This window comes from Vidua macroura, chromosome 10, assembly GCF_024509145.1.
Source record: "Vidua macroura isolate BioBank_ID:100142 chromosome 10, ASM2450914v1, whole genome shotgun sequence".
Lineage (NCBI taxonomy): Eukaryota > Metazoa > Chordata > Aves > Passeriformes > Viduidae > Vidua > Vidua macroura.
Genome location: NC_071580.1, coordinates 11,780,097 through 11,803,314, shown reverse-complemented (window position 1 = coordinate 11,803,314; position 23,218 = coordinate 11,780,097). Strand labels below are relative to the sequence as shown.

General features: G+C 44.4%; 1 protein-coding gene across 2 annotated transcripts in view; it reads left to right on the top strand.

Annotated features, from left to right (window-relative positions):
• Positions 1–23,218, top strand: part of FGF12 (fibroblast growth factor 12) — a 236,277-nt gene that overhangs the window by 13,311 nt on the left and 199,748 nt on the right. Inside the window, exons 1-2 of one of the 2 annotated variants that reach the window (XM_053986046.1) lie at positions 4,829–4,919; positions 5,033–5,173. In XM_053986046.1, coding sequence (XP_053842021.1) covers positions 5,161–5,173 — 13 coding nt within the window. In that variant the 5' untranslated portion in view covers positions 4,829–4,919; positions 5,033–5,160. Of the gene's footprint in view, positions 1–4,828; positions 4,920–5,032; positions 5,174–23,218 lie in introns of those variants that run through there. The other variant, XM_053986048.1, reaches the window with a different exon arrangement.

Sequence of the window (23,218 nt, the reverse complement as noted above, 5' to 3'; positions counted from 1 at the left end):
ATACTGACTGATTAATCTCAGTAACATTTCATTAATAATTTTATGTAATTAAACTCTGAACTTGCTCAAAGATTGTGATTTACTTTGGTTTTTATTTCACACATCAGCTCCTAATGCACTTCCTCTGCTTCTAGCAACTACTTGGGTGATGTAAGGAGGTGATATCAGCTGATGATATAGTAATCATTAGTGTTTTGTTCATAATCAAAAGTTATGTACATCGCTCTCAGGGTGATGGATTACAGCTTGTAGAAATGTTTTCTCTATTTTACTCTATCTGTATTACTAAAAACTTCTGGTGTCTGTTTAGTCTTCTTCCCCCTCGCTCCCCCACTGTGTTCTTTGCTTTCTCAGTAGTGTTAGAGGTCCTTCCTGCTGCTGCTGTGTCATGGCCTACTTTCTTGGAACCTGCTGCTCTAGCTTGTGCTTATCTGGGCACAGCTCATGGCACGTGGACATCTTCTGAGCATGGTGTGGTACAGAGCTGTTTTCTTTTTCTGTCCTTAAGGAATCTGCTCTGCTGTCTAATGATGGTAGCTAGCTAACAATGCCCATTGGTGGTTTTGGATAGATGCTTGAGAGGTCAAAAAAGGATTTTCAGAAGCACTTAGCTGATGTTTGCTTGCCATTGCAGCTGGCTTTGAGGTCAAACCCACTCTGAACCTCAGAGTTAGTTAGTTACTTCTCCCTCTTGGCCAGAACTCAGTGTAGTTCCTTTTTGATTGAGCTGTTAATTGCCCTTAAGAAACATTGTCTTTAAACTTTGTGTAGGAGAAATGCTATTCTGTTGCCTACAGTGAGAGCAGCTCTGTCTCTGGCTGGGAACTCTTACTTGGGTGCTGAAGTTGGCTTCTGGGCAGTTTGGGAACAGGTTGAGACATTGGCAACTCAATTTTCACCCTTGAAATGAAAGCAAAGCTGACTTGTGGCTGCTCTTGTGCAGAGCTTGGTATACAAGCCAGTAGGTCACCTGGCCCTTGAGACTGTGCCTTTTTGTCTTTGTTTCTATTTTGGATGGTCATCATGAGAAACTGGCACTGGGCAGATGATATCCCACCCCTGGCAATTTGCTCCCTCCTGGCACTTCCAGCCTCATGCACAAGTAGCCCATGTATGCATGGCAGCATGTGTGGCTATCTGCACAACCTTGCAGGCTGGCTGGTGTCTCTGCCCCTGGGAATGGAGGCTCCCTCTTAGAGAAGGAGGCTCTGTGCCAAGGCAGCAGATGGGCAGGAGCAGCAGCAGCTGGGAGACCATGTATGATCATCATGTGGACTTCCAATCTGCAGCAATGCCAAAACGGCCACTTGGCTTTATCCTGTCCGTGGTCAGGGCTGTTTCTAAGCCAGCAGCTTATGGAGGGGCTGGCAGTGAGTTCTGCACAGCGTCCTCCATCAAGGCGGGGAGCAGCAGGCTCCTCAAGGGCTGAAGGCCCAGGGAACATTTCTATTTCTGTCTGGAGCACCCTGCAAGAGCAGCCAAGCTGAGCCCTTGCTGTTGCCTCTCACCTGTAGTAAAGCTGAGCTCTTTGTCAAGCAGAACCTTGCCTCCTCCAGCAGGATCTTACATGTTGTCCTGCCACCCCTGGGAAGAGGGGGCAGCTCTCTGCTCTTCAGATTGAGTCAGTCTGGTGGAGTGGGCAGGACTTCAGCAGCACAGGCTGAGCAAAAGCCCTGCTGATCAAACAACGGTGCAGGTGGCCATGAAGAAGCCCTGTATTTGCAACCCCACAAAAACCACTCAGGACTGAGATAAAGAGGGAATAACTGCCTTTCTCAAATAGCCATCTCCTTGCCATGACAGGGGCCAAGGATATGCTGAGGCATTTTGGGAGAGCAGCGTCTGCACAGGGTGGTTTGTGCTTGGATTGAGCCACTTTCTTGATTGTACCATGATGCCAGCTAACTCCCAAAGCTTGAACGTGTGAAGGAAGCAACCCTGGCAGCCCTGTGGGCTTGATACAGCAGAGCAGTGCTTCAAAGGTGGTTCTTCCATCTTGGCTAAAGGGTGTGAGTAGGAAGGATCCCAGGCCCAGCTCATCTGCACCTCCCGAGTGCTGCAATGCTTTCTCTTGCTGTGGTTTGGGGAAGAACTTGATGCACTACTGAGATGCCATTAATGTGTGTGGTGTTATTTGATGCTTGATACTTGCAAAGCCAGAGTAGGCTCAGACTTTCCTGAGGGACTAAATGAGAAAGAGTGATCTAACTTGAGCTGGTCCAGCTTGCTTGAAACTTTAATGCAGGATGTACTTTAATGTAGAAGAGAGCACAGGCAATATTATATTTCTTTCTACTGATAAGTAATTTGAAAGATGACCTGTAAATGGCAAGGGAGGGAAAACGTTCACTGGATTTATTCCCTTGAATTTGCTTCTTTGCATTGTGGCGAGAAGCCTTGAAGGAGCAAAGGGAGGCACTTCTCTCTTCAAGCTGGCTTTTTAAGAACATGAATCTTAAGGCCTTGTGATGGTTTCATGATTTGGAAGTGAACTTATGATGTCCCAGATGTGACCCAGAAAGCTCTGATAAACTGTGATTGAAAATTGAATGTGTGGATTAGTGGGTTTGGATGTTTTGTTTGATTTATATTTCTACCCTCTGTTACCTCAAAGGAAGGAATGCTTCACATCTCAAAAACAAAACAAAAAGTTAATTTTGGCTTGCTCTCTAAAAGTGAGACCTCTGAACAGCTAATTCAAGTCTTCCTCCTTTGACAGGACCTCCACAAAAACCCCAAACCTCAACCTGCCTTTGCTAGTGGGGAGCATATTATGGCTGATCCTGTCAGGACACTGGAAAAATACATTTCCTGTATTTGAGAAACTTGGTCTTCATGTATTCTGCTGACAGGCAGTGGGGCTCGGCTTGATGCCTTCAGCTAGGAACTGTTTCCCAGCTTTCTCTGTGAAGCTGAGTTATTGATGGCTGTCTGCTTTCCAGGGAGTGCACAGCTTTGAAATGAGGCTCTTAGTTCATTGGTCCAGTGCCTGCTATTACAAATGGTGCCTCAGATTGTGCTCTTGGTAAACAGCCTGGCTGTACCTTAAAAGTTCGGGTATTCCTTTAGCTTCTCTTCTTTCTGTTGAAAGTTGTTCTTGAACTTGGATGCCAGGAACTTTAATGTCCTTTGAGATTTTGCCTGATTTTAATCTGTGGGAGTTGATAACTTGAGTACAAGAGTTATAAAAAACTGGTTAAGGAGTTGTGGAGCACTCTCATGTATAATCTGATTGTATTTTGAAATGTTAGTGAGGGCTAATAGACCTTGAATGAATCATTGTTTCATTGCTTTTCAGAAAAAGCACACAGATTGACCCTGGAAGTGTAGTTGAGTCAGTTTGGCATTGATGGTGGGTAAAGATATAGCAACAGGGAAATAGGATCCCACATCAGTCAAAGAAAGAATTGATGATTTGACTAGAAGGTCAAAGTAAATGTCTGTTGCTTCTTCAGTTTCTAAGCCTGCTTCATCAGTTCTCTACAGCACAGTTTGACTCACAGCTTGCCTACAGTACCTGACTTATTCAGTCCTGAAATTAAAAAAACGCTAATGTCATTCTTCACAATAGTGTAGGACCTAATAAATGGATAGGAGCCAGTTTAAATGTGAATTTTATGTGCTGGGTTTTCATCCTGGGCTGTTTGTAGTTGATTTTTTTTTTTTTCCCCCACTAATAGGCCATCTCTAACTTATGTTCCCTGGCGCCTTGTGGAGTGGCAGCTGAGGTTGGAGCAGGTGTTGCTGAACTGCCTGGGCTGTGTGCTAAGGTGGAATGATGTGTGCAGTGTTCACCTCCATAACCAGATTCAGGGTTTGGATTTGGGATGGGAATACCCATAGGTAGTATCTGCAGGATGGCTTGCAGTAGCTCAGAATGAGAGACTATGTCATTACTGAATGTTTTGCCAGTCCTAGGTAAGAAGGGAAGATATGAACACCAGGATGTATAAAGGAACAAGAGTAAAGTAAAAGAGAGGAGTTACTGTTCCTGTATTTAGAAACTTACATCGTGCTGGAGCCATCTATCCTCTATTTGTGTAGCTCCCAGGATGCCATGAGCTGCTTTTTCAGTAGCACAAATCATAAAAATAAACACAGAACTGGGTTTTACCATCCCCATTGCACCAAAGTTAAAAATCTGAAAAAAACTTAAGAGGTAATTCCAGTGTGGAGAAACTTTATAACATGGATGAACTCTTTGTTCTCCAAAAAAAGTGACTTGATCCTGGTATGAATGTTTTATCAACTTATTAGCAGGGGACTGCTTATTTTATTCATGACTTGGAGGATGAGTGAAATCCAGTGATTGCTGGATGCAAAGGTGGAAAAGCATAAACTAGCCATGAGGCGGATGTTTTGTGAATCAGCATAATTAATCTTGAAACAACATATCCAGGGAAGGCCTGAACCTGAGACCGGGCATCTCCTGAGAGATTCTCTCCGAGTCTGCAGGTGTGCGGGCTCAGCCTGGCTCGCAGGACCCGGGGAGGCTGGGGGCGAGCGGAGCGCTCTCCCTGAGCCGCCCGGCGTGGCAGTCGTGGTCTGGGGGCTTGCGGGGCACCTGCGGGACCGGCCGCGCTCCTGCAGCAGCGGGGCCGCGGGGCGCACGGCCGCGGGGTCCCGGCCCGGCGCGGGGGCTCCCGCCGGCGCTGTCCGGCCGCTGTCCGTGCCCGCGCCGAGCACCCGAGCGCTGCCGCTCGCCGGGCGCGGGACGGGGCGGCGCGGCCGGGGCCGCTGCGCGGGTGCCGCGCTCGCTGCGCGGCGCGGATCCCGCAGCCGGGCCCGGCGGTGCCGCGGTGCGGGGGCGGGGCGCGGGCGGGGCGCGCATGCGGGCGGTGCCAGGCAGCGCGGCGGGCCGCGGAGCCACTCGCCCCCGCAGCACCGCTCGGCCAGGGACAGCTCCCGCCGGCGCCCAGGTAACGCGCGCTCCCCCCGCGCCGCGCCCCGCTCCGCGCCGCTCCCCGCGCCGCGGGGGCTGGGGGGGGCCCGGCGGCTCACGCCGTCCCCCCCGCCGCTTGCTTGCTTGCAGCTCCGGGGCTGTGACAGCGCCGTCCCCACCGCGGAGCGAGGCAGCGGCCGCCGGCTCTGCCCGCCGGGCTCTCGGCTGAGGAGGGTGCGCGTCTTCCCGCAACTTCCCGGCGCTCGCAAGGCTCCGCGATGGAAGGGAAAGGTGGGTCGGGCGCGGGGGGGCGGCGGCGAAAGGACCGCAGTGGCCGGGCTGGTGCGGGGCCGGGCGGCCGAGGCTGCCGCTGTGCTGGGGACATTGCAGCACCGGCGGGGAGCGGGCGGGAGGCGCGTCCCTGCCGATCCCGCGGGGTGCTCGGCCCGCTGCGTAGGGAGTGAGGGGAAAGGTGGCTGGTTTTTAAATTTATTTTCCTTTAGGGCGAGACAGATGTTAGTTGGTGATTTGTTTTCTTAATGCTAAGGATTTGCATAATAAATGTGAGGTCTGTCCCATGTTTTTTTAGCCAGTCAGCAATGGGGAGGTTTTTAACAGATGAAAAGCATTTTGTGATTAGAATGGGTTTTTAAAAAAAAAAAAAATCTCATTTTTCTTTTTTGTTTCTGAAAAGAGATCAGGGCTACAGAGCTCTGCCCTTGTTACATTGCATATTTAATACATCGGAACATCCTGATAGATTGGAAGAAATGCAATGAGTATTGTGCTATTGAACTGTCCACCCTAGAAAGAGGAGATAATTAAATCTTGCCTGGCTAGCTCGTGTGTTTGCATACAGAGGTATCTCATCCACATTTATCCCTTCAGGCTGAGCGTATGCGTTTTGTTTCCGTACATAGCTCTGTGGTCCTGCACACTTATTTACCTATCCACCTCTACAATTGCATTGGAAATCACACATTCAACTGGTACATGAACTCAAAACCTGTACGTGTTAATTGCCAATGAAATACTGATGGTAAGTCAGTCCATGCAGAGGAAAGGCAAGTTGCCATTCCCACCCAACGTAGCTGCCGGTTCTCCTGTGTAGCACAAATCTGTGAGCAGTTTAATTGATAGCGATCAGGGCAGTGGGGCAATATGGACTATATTGATTCAAGGAAAATTATGGTAGACTTGTATAACACAATACTACATATCTTCCAGGGAGACGAGCAAGCTATATTTAAATCCCAGGTTTATTTTTGTAACTATCTTGTCAATCATGGCTATAGTTCTCCTGTGTGGGAATATCTGATTATATGCTGATGAAGGAAGGAAGCTATTTCAATCATAAGGAGGCAGTATGTCCTATAAAGTACAGTTTCTTGTGGGCAGTGATCAATAAACATACCAGGGCTTGGGGAACACGTAAGTACCTCTTGAGAAAGCGTATCTGTGAAGACTTTACTTAAATTAAAAAGCTCACAGCAATCATGTTAGCCCTAAAGATATCTTCTGTACTATCCATGCTGTTTTCATAGTTAACCTGAGATGGCCACCTTTGCCTTTTGAATGTCCTGTTGGTTCTTGTCTTGATGCGAAACAAATGGACTGTGACTTTAGTATAACACGCTGTGCGCCTTGTCATGCACTACAGGGGCAGGCAAAAGGCTCTCCGTGGAACTTCAAATGGATCTCGTGTAGCTGGAGGAGTTGTGCAGGGAGCAGGAAGGAAACATCTGCAATAAAACAAGGGTCCAGGTACCTGGTGGCAAAAGGACCTCCAGAGGGAGGGTTGCCCGATTCCTATCCTGTGCAAACAGTGGCTGTTACGCTGCAGTTGCTGCCTGAATTGGCAGTGAGTGTCTGATGAGGCAGATTTTGGGGTTGCTGGTACTTGTGTTTATTAGTTGCAAGATGGGCTCCACAGCAGTGCATGTTTCCAGGTGTTTGGCTGTGGTGGAAGGGATAGTGGGAATGAGTCAATCCCAAGAGTCACTACTTATTTTGACGCAAAATATTCTGAGCAGTTTGCTGTTACTAGAGATTTTCCTTCATGAGGTAGAGGAAGGGAACAAATACTCTCTGGGTTTCCTCTATCTATGTAAAAAGAAGCGCTGTTGAGAGCAAACCCAGCAGAAATCAAGGTACCAAAAGGGGACAGGTCCAAAGCAGTGATGACCTTAAAGGAAATACATAAGGAACTTTGGCATCTCAATGAAGAAATGAGAAGGCAAAGGAAGCCTTCTCCCGGCAGAGATCCAGTTGTGTTGGCACTGAAGTAATTTTTGTAACTTGGATAGAGTTGGAGTGGCACAAGAAGGCCTGTGATGCACGGGTCTCACGGAGCAGTTTTGTGTAGGCGTACAGTGAGGCACAATGCAGGACATCTCCCCAGAGGAAAGAGATGAGCCAGACTAAACTCTTCACATCTTCAGCTTTTGAGACTAATCCTGGATGGATTTGCAACTGCATTGCCTGACTACGCACTGGTTTGCATTTTGTTTTCATTACTAACCAGGCCTCTGCATTGCGAGTCCTCTGTTAGGAGATTGTTGCTTGCAGATAATGTTTCTCCTAAGTCATCTCTTGCTTTTTAAAATGCTTCCTCCTGCAGCCTTTCTCCCACCTCTCCAGTCTTCCTCAGTGCAAATTTCAGAACATCTCCAACTCAATGTTGTGCAGATACTGAGGAAGAGTGTGTGCTATATTAAGCAACATAAAGTCTGTTTAAGAAAACCTGCCGTCTGGTCCCTGAATTCAGCTATTCCTGATGAATGCTGTGGACATTTCTGCATAGGATTTGCCATCACAAGAACTTGGTTGTCTGAATATGGTTGGAGCTGGTGCTTTGCAAACCCTGCAGTCTGCAGTAAAAAATGGGCTAAAGAACCATCTCTGGCACTGCTTAGAGCAGCCATAACTGATTTTACTGGCTGGGCTTACGAGAATGAGGGGAGAAAGACATATCCTAGTTTTTGTGCAGTGGGATGTGGGACTAAGGACTTTACTGTTAGGAATGTAGCAGGTAAGAGTACAAGCCAAGAGGGTTCTGTTGAGGTTTGAGGAGGTGGTGCAGCCTATGTCATCTTCCAGCAGACAAAGCTGGCTAGAGCCAAACATCTCTATCTCCTCACCATGCCTAAAAGATAAATAACACTCTATGGAGCTGCAAAGTTACCAACACATCTTGGTGATCTAAAAGTAGCATTTGGCCTCATCAAACTTACAGCTTCTCTGACTGACTCTGTTCTGCACATTCAAACCTTTTGCAGAAGTAAGGAGCTTAAAAGTTGTAGCTGTTCCCAAAGCTCATTAGGCAATGGGGGATGCAGGGCACTGTGGGTGAGAGCTCTGTTTTGCATCTGCTACCTGATCCCTGTTCTCTGAATCTCGCCGCTACAGCAGTTCCTGTGGGCTGCAGCAGTAAGCGATACCACACCAGGCATCCCTGGAGCTGGGCTTTGCCAAAGCTAACAATAGTTAATGTGGAGGTTAAAGAATGCTTGGTCATTTGCCAGATTCTTCAGTCACAGTTAGAAAGATGCTTAGCAGAGGAAGGAACATCATGCAGTGATGTTCAGACTCGGAGGCTGGAAAAGAAATCAGCCGAGCAAGAGTCAAGCTGCACAGTGTGGAATGGATCCCTGGGCTTCTGGATGAAGGAGAGAGGGACTGCAGGCTAGCCTTGCTGCAGGGAGAGCTCCGCTTCTCTGGAGGTGTGATACCTTTTTCTGTACTCCTGAAAACACAGAAATCACTTTCTCCCTCACTGCTAGAAAACACAGATTACTACTTTTATCTTGCCTGAGATGGGGATTGGGGTCTTGATGTGTTAATGTTGTATGGAGAGCAGAGCCAGGCTGCCTGCCTGAACCGTCCTCAGGGGCCCAGCCAGTTTTTGGTGCTCTCTGCTATCCCTGGAAGTCAGTGCTGGGCACTGGTGGCTCTGGAGTGCCTGGGCAGGCTGCCTTCAGCATAGGATGCCTGCTGTTAGCTAGGAAATACAGCAGGACTTGTTCTTGTCAGCTGGTCTATGGGGATGGCGGAGCTAAGGCATGTTAGCTGAGATGTGGAGATGCTCTTGTCAGTCCCCTGAGCCATGGTCCTGCCCTGCTGGAGAGACTTCTCCATGCAGTAGGTCTGCCCACAGGACCCTCATTCTCATGCTCAGAAGGGAGAATGTGTGGGAGAAGCCAGGGAACCTGTCCTTACAGCTCTCTTCTGCTCAGGGTCCCAAAGCAGCAGGGCTTTGAGATGTCTGCAGAGGACATCTCTGCAGTGTGACTGTCCTAGGCAGATGCTGCCACAGTAGTGCTAACTGAGTCATGTTCTCTACCCAGTCACAAAGCTGGGAGCAGGATTTTTGCTTTGTAGAAAAGCCATAATGGTGCTGTTCATAGACATGTGATGTTCAGGTCTTTAAGTGGAAGGCCTTAAGCAGTAAGATCCCACTTACTCAGGGCACAGAATTCCCCTTCCTGGGACTGGCAAACAGGTCTCAGCTCTTTGCATTGTGCTGTCTTATGGATATGAGAATGGGCAGAGTGGTTTGATCCATCTTGTCCCACCATTGAAGCCTCTGAAGCCTCCTTGGCCAGCCCCAGCATTGTGGGCCTGCTTCCTCTGTGCAGCTGCCTGCATGCTATGCCTGTAAAGGACAGAATCTTCACCTTGAAGAACTTGTGATCAAAACCCAACAAGAGCTGGGGAATGGTAGGATTGAATGTGGACTTTGTGGACAAGGTGAGAGAGGGTGGCAAGTGAGAACATGCAGTTCTGGAGGTTACTGTGCACTGTTCCCACCTCTGTGGCTTTCTTCAACAATCAAAGGAAAGATCTTAAAGATCCAAGACCTAGTTCATGTCCTGCAGCTGTCTGAGATGCTCATGTCAAACTGTACCCTGTAATACACCTTCCTGACATGTCCTGTGTTTGCTAGAGGTGAGTCTGCAGCACATACTGTCACACATGTGTTGGAGTAGTGCAGATTGCTTTGGGAAAGTCTGGGTCACACAAGACATCTTAGGTGCTTGTTTGTAATGCAAACAAAATAGTGGCACTGTTACTTTTGTTACAAGACTGTTTTCTTTCTCAGGGAGTACTTGCATCTCTCTCAAGATAGTCAGAGGCTTCTTTGAGCAATGCATTTTCCACAGAGGAGGCAGCTCCATGTTCTCAGCCTTTCACAGTGATGTGCTGTGAGATCCAGGACATGTCACTGAGGCCAGCAGTTCTCAAACTGGCTGCTTGAAGTTTGACACAGGGAAGCATATCTGGGGAGGTAAATAAATGGCCTGATCTTTTCTTGCTCTCTCCCCCGTGCCCAGGCTGTGCATTTCAATGTAGATGCCAGCTTTCTGTATAGCAGGGGAACACTTTGATTGCCTGACCTTAACACCTTATCCCCGAGGCTGGAGTGGGGTGCTGTGGATTGCTGTGAAAGATTACTTTGGTGCTGTGCTTCAGACTCAGTCTGCACCAAAAGAGGAGGGGAATGTCAGGCACTAAGTTAGCACTGTAGTCTTGCTTTTCGTTAATGAATTTCAGAAAGGGAGAGAAATGTCTGTTCCCATTGCTTTAGAAATCACATTAAACTCAACACAAATATGAGGGCTCAAAGATAAGAGCTTGGGTTGCTGTGTGGCTCTTGCAAAATGAGCCAACCTTGGCTATTTGCTGCCACCTAGAAGAGGAGGTCCAATACCTTTATTAACCATAATTTGATAGCTGCTGAGATTCTGTGGGTGGGCATCTGCAGCTTCTGAATGAGAAGAGTGTGATATGGTACCCCAGGAAGTGCTCTAACAGGCCTCTTATGTGCTCAAGCAGGTAATTAAGGGGGAAAAGTAAGTGGCCATGCTCATAATCCTCCAAACCAACAAACCCACCATGTTATTAAACAAAGGTGGGAGAAGGACCCTAATAATACTCTTAAATCTTATAAAAATTGATGTAGGACTTGGTCATCAGGCATACCCAAATCCTTCAACCCATTTCCACAAGTTACATGGGGGCTGTGAAAGTTACATTTAGACTCAATGAGATGTGAGAGTAATTGAAAGGGATTTTTTAAATGCATTCAGTTGTTCTGACATGCCATTTATACACAGAGAGGCTGGAGGCATAATCTGTGGATACTTTGAGTAATGACCTGCATACAGCTGTTTCATCCCTAGGTCACACAGGGTCCAGAAATTTTTAAAAAATTATTTTTTTTTGTAAGCTTTTTTTTTTTTTTTTGAGGCTTAGCTTACCACAATATTTTCCTTATTTGTTCTTATCTTTCCCTCTCTATCTACTCAGCTATTCAAATCTTGTCCGAAGTGCACTAATTTCTAATGTGCCATAAAACTTGATACACAAGAGCTAGTTATTTAGGGAGAATTGCAGAAACTATTTTAGTCTGTGTGTTTTGACCTATAAATGAGGTAACATTATTAATTTTTACATGCAAATCATGGTGTTTATTAGCATGGTAAAAGGCAATTTGACAATGAAAAATATTCCTAATGGGTATAGTAATTAATGCTTTCACTCAAAGTATAAAGACTTTAATAATGCTGTTATGCTTAAAACGATTGAAGAAAAAGTTGACTATTTTCCTGTCAGTGATACAAGGATCTTTCCTTTTAATATAACTCCTATATCCCTGCTTTTTCAAAGTGTTCTTTATAGTCAATAAGACTACAAATCATCAGGCTAATTCATTGAGTTTCTTCTCCCAGGTCGCGGGTTTGGATGAACCTTATGATTTGATACTTCTGTGGGGATGCACATTGAAAGCTATGGCTTTTCTCTTCAGATTGAATTAAACCTTTTATGGTGTCGTCATGTTTCAGTAGGGATCTTGTGGCTGGAGATGATGGCTGCTCCGTAGAGTGCCGGAGCGATCCTGCGGTGTGCCGAGCGCCGCGTGGCCAAGGGAGGCTGTGTGTGCATCAGGATGTGCACTTGGAGAAGTAAGGCGTTTCTGCTTGCTATTTTTAATAGCATGTGCAAAGCAAGAAATCAGGGAAGCATGGAACAGCATTTCTAATTTGGAAAACTGTTTTTTTTTTTCCTTGAGCTGTTCTTCTTCCTTCTGTTTTTCATCCCTCCACTGGAGGCTGGCTTAAGGCTGGCTTTATCTGCCATCAGCCTTCAATAGGTAAGGTTAATTTGCTGAATGTAACTACTTGGATTTTCTTCATAAATCCTCCAGAAGTGCTGAATGTCTTACTGGTATAATGAGGGAAAGTTGCCTTCGTTCTCAGTCACTGAGAATGTATTATTAATGCAAAAACACTTTCCTCGCATTTAATGCTATTTCTAAAAGAGGCTGACAAGCAGGAAGGCCTCTTCGGGATGACTGAGGCCCATCTGGACACTGAGAGTTGTATGCAATGCTTATTCCAATACAAACTGCTGCCATTGTTTATTTTTCTCTCCAAGTCCAGGCAGACAAGTTTATTGGTAGCATGGCTGTGCTTTAGTGTTGTGATACCACTATGCAAGCAAATGTGGAACAAGAGGCCCTGAGGGATCTTCCAGTTGATGTTGGTCTCTAACATGACCCTACTGAGGAGCTTGAATTCTCTGGTTCCAGATTCTGGACCTCGCCTCTTCCTCCTCTCACTGGCACTCTGTTCTCTCCTTCTCATTTCTGTGTTTATCATTACTTGGGGCGTTGAGCAGGATCCAGATGTGGTGGCAGTTATTTGGCTCTGATTTGTTTGTGGCAGACTGGAATTACAGGTGTTGGTGCAGTTTGAATGATCAAACCTGTATGAAATTGAGCAGAGTGGAATAAAGTTCTCCTTTGAAGGACAGCCCTCAGAGCTTCATCCTTTATTGATATGTAGTCCTGATTATATATTTTAGGGGAGCACTTCAGTGAGTATGAAACTTGTTAAGAATATTTTGCAGCAGTGGCTTTAGAAAGATAAGAAACAAACACCAAAATATTCCACATATCCAGAATTATTGTTTCATCACAGATATTATTTTGAGATTCAGTTTGGTTTTCTGAATTTTTTCAAGGAGAGGACATACAGTATGAATTAATTCTCTGCTTGAAAATCTTTGCACACCCTGTGCTTGCTATGATGCAGAATGTCCATTTTTCTGCCGTTTTAGAATAGCTCTGAATTCAGTCTTATACATGCTGGTGGCTCTACCATACTGTAAGTGACGGGAACAGCAGTAATGCCAAAATGAGGAAAAATGTATAATCCAGCACCTTCCAGTAAATGGAGGAGAAAAAAAGTTAATTATACATGAAGGGAGACTTGGATTTCCTAATTTGATACTAACAAGCCATTGCAGCATAACTGGGTTGACAGTAGAATAAGCTTCCTCAGCAAGACCTGCTTTTTATAATATTTCCATCTTATCTGATCTCTTTGAAGGCTTGGATCTGAGCTTTGAGATATTTTCTAGCCTCAAATTCACATTCCCTTTTAGTATTGACCAGTGCTCCTGGTATTGAGATTGCCTGTTAACCGGGGCCATACATTATCCAATAATTGCATTGACAAAGTCATCTGTTAATTTTTAAACTTGTTATTCCTATCAGTGTGCCCCAGTGGAGAAATATCATACTGCAAATTATAACCATTTTGTTGCAATATGAGAAGTGCTGGGGGAATCAGCAGAGAAGTTTAAAAATTACTGTCTTGAGTCTCCTCTTCCAGTCAAGATTTTAAGTGAAGTATGTGGAGCTGTTCTTGGTTTGTACTGGTGTAGGCAAATGCCTCATTTGGTCAATAGGCAAAGGCCAGGTCTCTAATGCCTTACTAAACTGAAAACAAAGGAAATAATACTGATTATATGGTGTAAGACCTATTTAACTGCCTTTAGACTTAGATTATTAACTATTGAAGAAGTAGTAAAGGTTTGAAGAAACAATTTTGTATTTGTTCAAGGATGCTAAAATAACAAACATTTGTGGTTTATTTACCTTTTACTTTCTTCCTGCCACTTTGAAGGCAATTTACTTTATATGTACAAATTATATAGCCTTGAGGCATTTGTGTTAGCAACTGCTATTAAAATTGCTATGTGGTATCTTCAAAAGTTGGATTATCCACCCCATCTTAGAAATGACTGTGAATTACACTTACAACAAGTGGCTCTGTGCTGAGACATGTCTCTGCCATTGCTACTAAACATAGTGCCAGATATCTAGATTTACCTGTCAGTTTTATTTGCATGATTCATCTCTCAGTAACATGCATTGCAGGCTCTCAGACCTAAATGGTGCTTTTAGTGCATTCCCCTCTCAAAAAATATCAACATCCAGAAACAGCAGGACGTTGTGGAGTTTTTTGTTTGTTTCTTTAAAAAAGGGAAAATAAAAGCACTAGGGATGAATTTCTCACCTCCTTGGATTAGAAGGTTCCCAGAAATAGTGAGGACAAGCCTGACATACTAAAGCATACAGCCGTGGGCAGTATACAGAGACAAAGAACAGAGTGTTTAAAATCTTAATTATTTATAGTAAGAAAATACTGGTTTTGGTTAAATTGTCCCTTCTGCAGCAACGCCCTAAAGTTGATGACAGCAGATCTGAGTGCAGGATTTGCCTCATGCTCTGCTGTCTGTGAAATTGAGAACAGGGCATTGAGGCTGATGCTGAGCTTTGCATGCAAGGGGATTTTCTAGTGCAAGCAGTGCTCTGTGCTGTGCGAACCAGCCAAACAGTGGGAATTTTTGGATGGATGGCCCACTATAGACATACTGCTGTATATATGAAACACAGGCAGGTCCTTTTTTATTTAAAGGAGCGGTGAATCCAGAAGAGTCTCATTGAATATCAGCACTGTTAAAGCTGGCATCACCACCACCGAAATGCATTTATGCTCATGTGAAGCATGAGTTTATGCTCAGTAATCTCAAAGGTAGGGTTGTTATTGTATTCCTGAAGTCAGCTTTATTACCCAGAAGCTGATGGTGATTTGGTAATCCAAACCAAACAGAACATGTCCTGACTGTGGCTCCAGCTGATTTTGAAAGTAGCTGCAGTGGGCAATTGGCTTGGAGAAAATTGGGACCATGTAGGTGGATATCTCCCACTTCAGTCCCTCCCTGGTACCTTCACATCAGTTCTGTAAGTTGGCTTTGGCTTGGAGGCTGCCCATGGCACCCAGCAGATGTGCTTGGGTCTCCATCCTGTCTCCTCACATGTGAGGACTTTGTTTTTGGAGATTTCCCTGCCAAGGGACAGTCCCTCTCCTCAGTGTCTGGAACATCAGCCTTAGGGGGAGTCAGTGTTCTAGCAAAGCCTAAGGCAGGACATTTTGGGCTGTTGTCTGTCTGTCAGGAACACTGAAGTTAAGCATCCACCTCTTCTCCCTTCTGTTTGCAATGGAGCTGCCTAAAAATCAGATCTATTTTGCAGAAAATCCAATTTTCTGAAATTCTGTGCTGAACTGGATTGGATCCAGTATTTCCCTTACCATCCAGGCCAGTCGAGGGCTTCCTGGACTCTGCACTTTCTGATGGATCTTGCCTTAGATTCACAACAGTTTGTCAACACCTGTGGTAGTATAAACAGCACAAATGACAGTGAACTCACATTTGTAAGCAAAACAATTTTACTGTGTGCTGTTTTTGGAAGGATGTATCACAACATCCAACTCTTACAGATTTCTGAGGGATTGGGGATTTCATGGGATGCTTTTAAGGCCTTTCCAGGTGGAGGTACATATGGACCATAAAGCTTTATCACTGTTTTTAGCTTTTGTACTATTTCCCTAATCAACTTTACACATCTTCTCTCTGTTGAAGTATGGAGCTTAAGTTGTTGGGAAAAATGGTTGTTTCCAGGTTTCCATTTCAATTTCCATTGTAAAAGAGACACAGTGCTATTTGCCAGAAAGAGACATCATCAGAGAGATACATCATCAGAAAAGCCTGTGTATTCTTCTCTTCAAAAATACTGAGTTTCAGTTCTAAATAACTGTTGTTTGAACTTGTTTTGAAATTATTTCCTTTGGGAGAAAATATTATTAATTACTGTTATTAATACCATTAACAAACAGTAATGGGTTATTGAAAGCTTTAAAACTTACTTTTCCCCTAGGATTTCCCAGGACAGTTCAACAGAACTGATCTCTAAATTGCAAGTGTTACAACTGACTATATCACATATTTCTGTGCAGAAGGTACCAGCTGCAAATGTTCTGCCCATTGTTTGCCCATGGTTATTGGCTCAAATGTCATGCAAGGCCGTGTGAAACAGTTTAGTTCTATGAAGATGTGATCTCATCTGGATAGATGATCTTGTAGCTTTGACAAAAAAGCACTATTCGAGCCACATTGTGCTGTCTTAGTTTATGTGGCTTTCACCCCATGTCCCAGAATAATCCCCAGCTGGCACTGATGGCTATGGACTCCATATATTTAGAGTGGTGCTGCTTGGTCCCAGAAATAGTGACCAAGGTGGCTATCAGCCAATGACTGCTGAATGCCCTGAGTGTAATGAATTGAAAATCTCATGTACCTCCTTGAGTAGAAAATACAATCAGCTTGTCTCTAATTATGACCCCAGAAAATGATGGAGCAATCCAGAAATATCACAGCATGGGCAGTGAACTCAGTGAACTTCCTTGATATAAGGCAAACCTGGATGGGTCTGATATTGGATCCTTCTTTTTTGCTGAAAGACATATTGGACTGTCAGTTCTGTTCCTGGAAGGGCTAATTACAGCTACATGAGGCAATAAATCAGCTCCTGCTCCTCTGGAAAAGAAACCCCTTGGCTCTCAGCTCAACCCATGCTGGCAAAAAAGTGTGGGGATGGAGAGCCAGAGTTTTACACAGCTGTGCCAAGTTCAGTACAACAGTTTTTAAATCACCTGGGTTTAGCCCCTTATGTCTGTACTCCACAAAGAAAGAATGGCTACAGAACTCTGGTTAGTGGAGTTACTGTGCATGAGTAACTGACTTTGGCTCTGGACTTAAGTGTGAGGCTGTCTGGACACTACGTGTTGATGTGTGCTCTGGGGTTGAGGTCTTCATTAGCTTATGTAGGAGTAATATTAGGAACCCAGTGTGGCTTTAGTGTCAGATCAGTGCTGATCTGAGACCTTGCCTGGGCAGCATTTACAATTTGGGAGTGGTTGGATCCAGCTCTTGATGTTGTGTTTTTGCCCAGAGAAAAATCATCTTTATGGTCACAAGGAAGAGGACAGTACAGAGCAGCAGGACTCCTGGGTTAAATCCTGCCTCTGAATTGTAAGTGTTGAAATTGCATTTAAATCTTCTGTGCTGCTCAGTGGAATGAAGACTGGTGCATAATGCAGCCCTGAAACCAGGGCACTGATGTTTTGTTTTCTCCTGCTAATCCAAAAGGTTTTGAGCCATTATACTACTAAAGCACATGTTCACCCCCAGCTTAGTAGAGTGATGTTAGCTTCCCTCTGTACCTTTTTCTGAAGTTCATGGCTCACAACTGTTCTCTGAAAAATCTCAGATGAGTTTAAACTGGAGAGATGCATCCCATGCCAGCTGCCATCATGATTAGCAAAGTTGAAGTTTACTAGTTATGTTTTGGATGATGAATTCCAAGAGCTTTTCACCACTTCAGCAACAAACAGAGCAGCAGTGTTCAGTAACTCTGGGTAAGATCATAGTGTTGGGCCTGGAGGCATTGCATTAGGGCTGCAGCAGCCTAAATGGTGGTTGAAGATTGTAGAAGGATCAAAGTGCATCTGACCTGTTTTAGACAAGCACACAAGGAAACCTCTGTTCCAGTGTTTTTTTTTTTTTTTTCTTTTCCTTCCAGGTGATCACTGTTGTAACATCTTGTATTCTGTGAGGTTTTTTCTTAGCTGTTATCAAGGCCCTGTATGCTTAGGCAGTCACCTGACATAGGTCTCATAGGGGTGGTACTGTCCCTATGTCCCTGCTGTGCCTCAGCCCTAATCTTGTCCCTAGTAAAGATGGTGTTGCAGAGGCACTAGGAAAACATGGGGTCTGAGAAGTGTTCCTGTAAGTTTGCTGTGTTCTCTAGGCTGATCTGTGCTCTCACAGAAGGGGACACCCTTACAGAAACACAAATGAAGGGACAGAGTAGCAGTCTACATAGTTGTCCCATTTCTGTTACAATTACTAATCACCTGGCATTTCATAACATCTTTTCCTCCTCCTGTGCTGTCAGCTCCAATACCAGCTGTACAATCTTGCAGTCATTGGGATGGCAGAAGATTGCAATCCCATAATTGTGTTAGAGTTGGTTTGCTGTGAGCCTGGATAAAAATTCCCTTGAATGGTAAATGAAGTTAGGAGCGCGTGTGACCGAACGCTGTGTGCATCACTGCCCCCTCACGTTTTGTCCTGCACGTGTAATGTTTCCATTAACCAGGGCTGAAGGACTCGTTCATTTGTTTACACCATTTTTCAGGGTACACTAGGCTTCTGTGTAAAGGATATTGCTGATATTTTTCCTACTAAAAAGAGCTGACTGATAGGCCCTTCCTGGTGGGACTGAAATCCTTAGGATAAGAGAGCTCCTCTTACATAAAACATTTAATACTTTAAAATATCAGAATTTTTATAGAGCTATGAAAATGTTATGGATTGTGTATATAATCACTCTTAATTTTAAAATCTACATGTTTTATGAAATGATTACAGTGACTGTATTTTAAGTTTAAAATAGTGTAGTTGGTTTGGCTTAATAATTTGTAAATGTTCCATGTGCAGTAAATCTAATTTTTCATGCAGAAGATTTTCAAAGACAAATATTTGCAGTAATAGAAAAGTTAACATAGAGAAATGTGTGGAAGAACAGTATTCTTTGGGTAATTGTTTCCTTTCTTTTTCTTATGGCTCTTTGCTGGAGGTAAATACCCAGGGCTCTCTGTCAGTGTGTGTGCTTCTAACAGGTGGCTATTTTTAATCACCTTTCTCTGAAGGAAAGGGAAGAAGAGTTGTGCTGTTTTAATTTTGAGGTGTCTCGGGTACTAGTTGGCTGTTTCTGTGGGTGATGGATGTATTTGGGACTGTTCAGAGAGGTCAGTGAGTCCATCTCACCAAATCTTGACAGAGGCACACCACTAACAGTTACATAGAAGTGTAAAATGGCCATTGAGAGGCCCAAATCAATAAGAACCTGTATTGGTGGGTGCTTTCCTGTATTTGTCTTGTCATGTTCCCTTTGACTTTTGCAGTCACCCCTGTCCTGGCACTCCCACCTGTGCCTGCAATAGAACTGGCACACCTCAAGTCAGCATCTCAGGCTCTTTTGCATCTCATGCTGCTGGTGCTTAAGCAAAGGTACTGTAATGCTCCTGATATTGTCTGTTTGAATAATGTTGCTATTTCACCAATACAGGGTAGAACCCAAAGAATTCAAAATCTTTTTCTGAAAATGGTCCATTTTGTTCTGTTGCAAAGCCTGGTCAGGACCAAGCAAGGACAGCTCCTTATGGTGGTGGTACAGCTCACCATGTAACTGTCCTGGGACTTAAGTAGAAATATTGGCAAAGGCAAAGCCTTTTAGCTCTGGTATAGACTTGAATAACTTTTGAAATACCTATTTCCTAAAAAGTTCAAATATTTCAATACTAGCAGTTGTCCAGACTAAGAAAAGATGGAACGGGGAATTTGTGGGACTTGAAGTCACTTCATCAGTATGGAATTGCTTTGTTTTGATTCTTCTGTTTAAACCTAGATCAGCATCTCAAGGATGTTCAGGTGAGACGTATTCATGTGACACTTCATGTTTTGTCAGAGGAGCCCAAAACTTGATTCTCATTGGTTTCAATATTTTTCCTAATGCCACATGGCTTCTGGAGCTGGGTCTGGCAGCTGGACTCCATTCTTTCCTCCCCTCAAATCAGCCTGCCTGGTGAAATGCCAGCCTTTGTGACATACAACACTAAATTGTTGCATAGCTCTTTGTTATGTGGGTATCAGTGCTACAAAAAGGAAGCCAAGAGCTATATCAGTGTTACAGAGGAAAATGAGGCACAGAGTAGAGCCACTTACTCAAGGTCACCCTTGAAAGTGCTAGTAAAACTCTCATTCTAGCACAGTTAGGAGTAAAATACCTTTTCCATGATACTCTGAGCTAGAACATGAGAAAATTCATATCTCTAATGAACGACAAGGAGACTCCTTATTGCAATGTGAAAGATGTAGTTCTCCAGGGACTTTCCCTTAATAAGAGAATGGGGGTGTGAACCACAAGTTTGAAGCAGTGTGTTAGTAGGGAAAGGCAGCTGAACTTATTAAAAATATTCTTCAACTATTTTTGGATTAGTTGAAGATGGCAGAACATTTTTATTTGGCCCTGTATGATACTTCACTGCAGTCACCCTGATGAGACTGTCTCATTGTTGGAAAATGCAGAGTTGTTCTTGCATAATTGGAGGGGTGGGGGTAGAAATCCAAAAGACAATTCTCAATAGTGGTAATAAGGAAAGTCAGGTGCTTGTTGAGGAAGCACCTGTGGCCCTGGTTCATATGCAGATGACCTGAGTGAGGATATTATTGCCCTCCTTTGGCATAAAGAAATGGAGCAGCACTAAGTCATCACAGTAATTATGCTTGCTTTTAGCACATATGATTCCTGGGTTTAGGGGTTTTAAGGAAATGTGATGTTTTCTGCTATTTACCCATATGTAAATATCTCAGTGGATATACAGAGATTAAATGATGTGGTTTTTAGTCTTAAATGAAGATTTTTGTGGAGTTAAGAGAAAGCTAGATCTCTAGGGTGTTTACTTTCTTTCTCTACCTGTCTGAGCATTTCCATAGGAGTTCTGTGGTCCTCATAAATTGGAGTTCAATACCTGCAAGGGTTTTGACTCCAAGCATCAGGCTCCCTGAAGGAGTAACACCGACTCAGAAGAGGGCTGCTCTGAGGACAGAGCAGTGCCTTTGCTCAGGGTGGCAAACATGGAGACTGTGCTTTTGGAGGCATGGCCTATCCTTCAAAGATAGCCTTTGAACTGCAACTTCAAGAACAAGTTACCTGCTGGAAAACCAGGGAGTACAGGGAAATGGTTACATAATGCAGATTTAAAGGTGTGTTTTTGCCAGAGATGGGTGTGAACTGCTCAGAGGTTGAAAGGTGAGTACACATTCATTAAGATGTGCCTTTCAGTAAGTAGGACCTTGGACCCTAAGAAATTGTAGAAATGGAAGTATGCAGAAGTATCTGTGTGTAGGTGATACTCCTGCCTGCTCTGGAAAAGGAGATATCAAATCAGTGTTTATTTCTGTAGCCTACACATAAGGATACTTTGAAAAGATAACTGGGGGACCAGCAAAGCTGTATTTTTATGAAGAGTAATTTATTAGAAAGCCTACATTTAATTTAGAAAATAACAGATATAGCTGCAGATTTAGTTTTTGCTTTTACTCTAAATTGAAACTGTTCACTCTGTGGTTCAGTGTCTCATGGTTGAGTGCTCTGTATGGAAGATGGATATTTCTCAAATATCTATGCACAGTGTTCACAACATCAGCTGCTGTTTAATCTCTGCTCAGATAGTATTGAAAAGCAACAAACAAATACTAAGACACTTCTCAAAACTTGAAGGAAAAGGCTCAAGATAAGAACTGTTCTATAGCGTGTGCTGTCTTCAAAAAGCAATGTATGCCATAAGAAATGATTTCTTAGATTTGTGTAGATCTGTACTGCTGGCTAGTTATCTTCAGTGGTTTTTACCTGGGTGACAGGCTACTTCTTGTATAAGCCAAAAAAACCCTGGCTTTGTTAAATCCCACCTAGAAACCCATCAGAAGCTTAGGGTAGGCACGAGAATGTTATTGTAGTACATTCCTGCATGGACTGTAGGTTGTCAGGACCATGGAGTGTTAGTTTAAACCCTGAATACTTTTGTTATGATGGTGCCTTAAAAGCAAAAGGTTGTGCTCCACTGTGAGTGTGGGGAGTGGTCCTTGCTCCGTGGGGGCAGCTGAAGAGCAAGTTTATTCTGGGCTACCAGCTGAGCTACCTGAGCCAGTGCAGAGCTCCTGGGAGCTCCTGCTGCTGCAAAACCAATCATTCAGCTGGTGCAATCTCACTTTTATTCTGGGCTATTCCTAGCCCAGGGTCTCATGGGACAGTGGTCTGTACTGAGCTGCCCTGGAGGTGGATTGCCCTGTGGCAGCTCGTGGGAGTGCCTGGTCAGGAGCTCCTGCAGCAGAGGTTGGGGTATGCAGGTGGGGGTGGGCTGCTGGCCTGGTTCTGGAGTTGTTGTCACTTTTGGCTGTGTGAGAGCTCCATGTAGGGCTGTGCTGGGAGGTTTTGCCTTCTCCCAGATCTGCAGTCCTGGTGGGACAAACCTGCTACACAGAGCTGTGGGAGAAAAGCTATCAAAAGTGTCAGCTCTGTGACATGTGCTGTGGGACAGCAGAGTCTGCTTCCACTGCTGCCTTGCCCTGTGCCAGCACTACTTCTAGAAAGCTGTTTAACCATGTAGATACTGACTTGATATCTGGCCCTGTGTGAATGACAGAAAAGTGTGCCAGCACTCAAAGTCACTGGGCACAAGACTTTCCAATTAGTTTGCCTTTGCACTTCATTCTTGTTCTTTTTTTTTTTTTTTTTTTTTTTGGATGGGAAACACTATGTATAGCTACTTATAGATTTGCCAGGCCTTTTCTGAAGCTCAACCAACAAGACATTAATGGATGTTTCTGTCATCAAGAAATTCCTTCCTCTGTTGGTTACTTGGGTTTATTGATTTATTTTGAACTATACTTATTAGCATGTTACATGGAAGGATTATATTGAAGTATCTGATAGATCTAGAGTTTCTTTTCTTTCAGTCTTTGCATAGTTATTTGAGAAAACAGGTGTGACAGCCCAAACCTTCACTCCTTTGTAGGTCATCCTGCTTCCTGGGCAGTAACAGGGATGCCAAGGGGAATGCAGACACAGACTTTTGGTATCCTTATCTGTCTAGTGCAGGATGCTTTCTTCCCAATCCTATCTTTATCAAAGTGTGGGGACAGCCAGAGCCCTTGGGATGGATGTTTGAGAAGGACGTGCAAATAACTGACCAAGCCAAGCTGAGCTGAGGGCTGTGGTCAATAAAGGGACACTTCCTTTTGCTGAGACTCTGCAGCCTCTCAGAGTAGCAATGCCTTGTGTGTGTGTGGCTTTCCTTCCCATCTCTGCCTAAGAGAGGAAAAGGAACCACAGCAGATGCACCTGAGTGTCCCGAGGCATTCCCAGCGAGCTGCTGTTAAAATGCACTTGGTTTGAATGCAGAGAAGAGGGGTCAAGTTTGGTTGCAAGGAGCACAAATTACTGCAGTTTTATTGAAAGGATTTAGGGTGAGAAGGCCAAGCAGATGAGACTTAATGGCACACTGGACAAATTAAAAACCC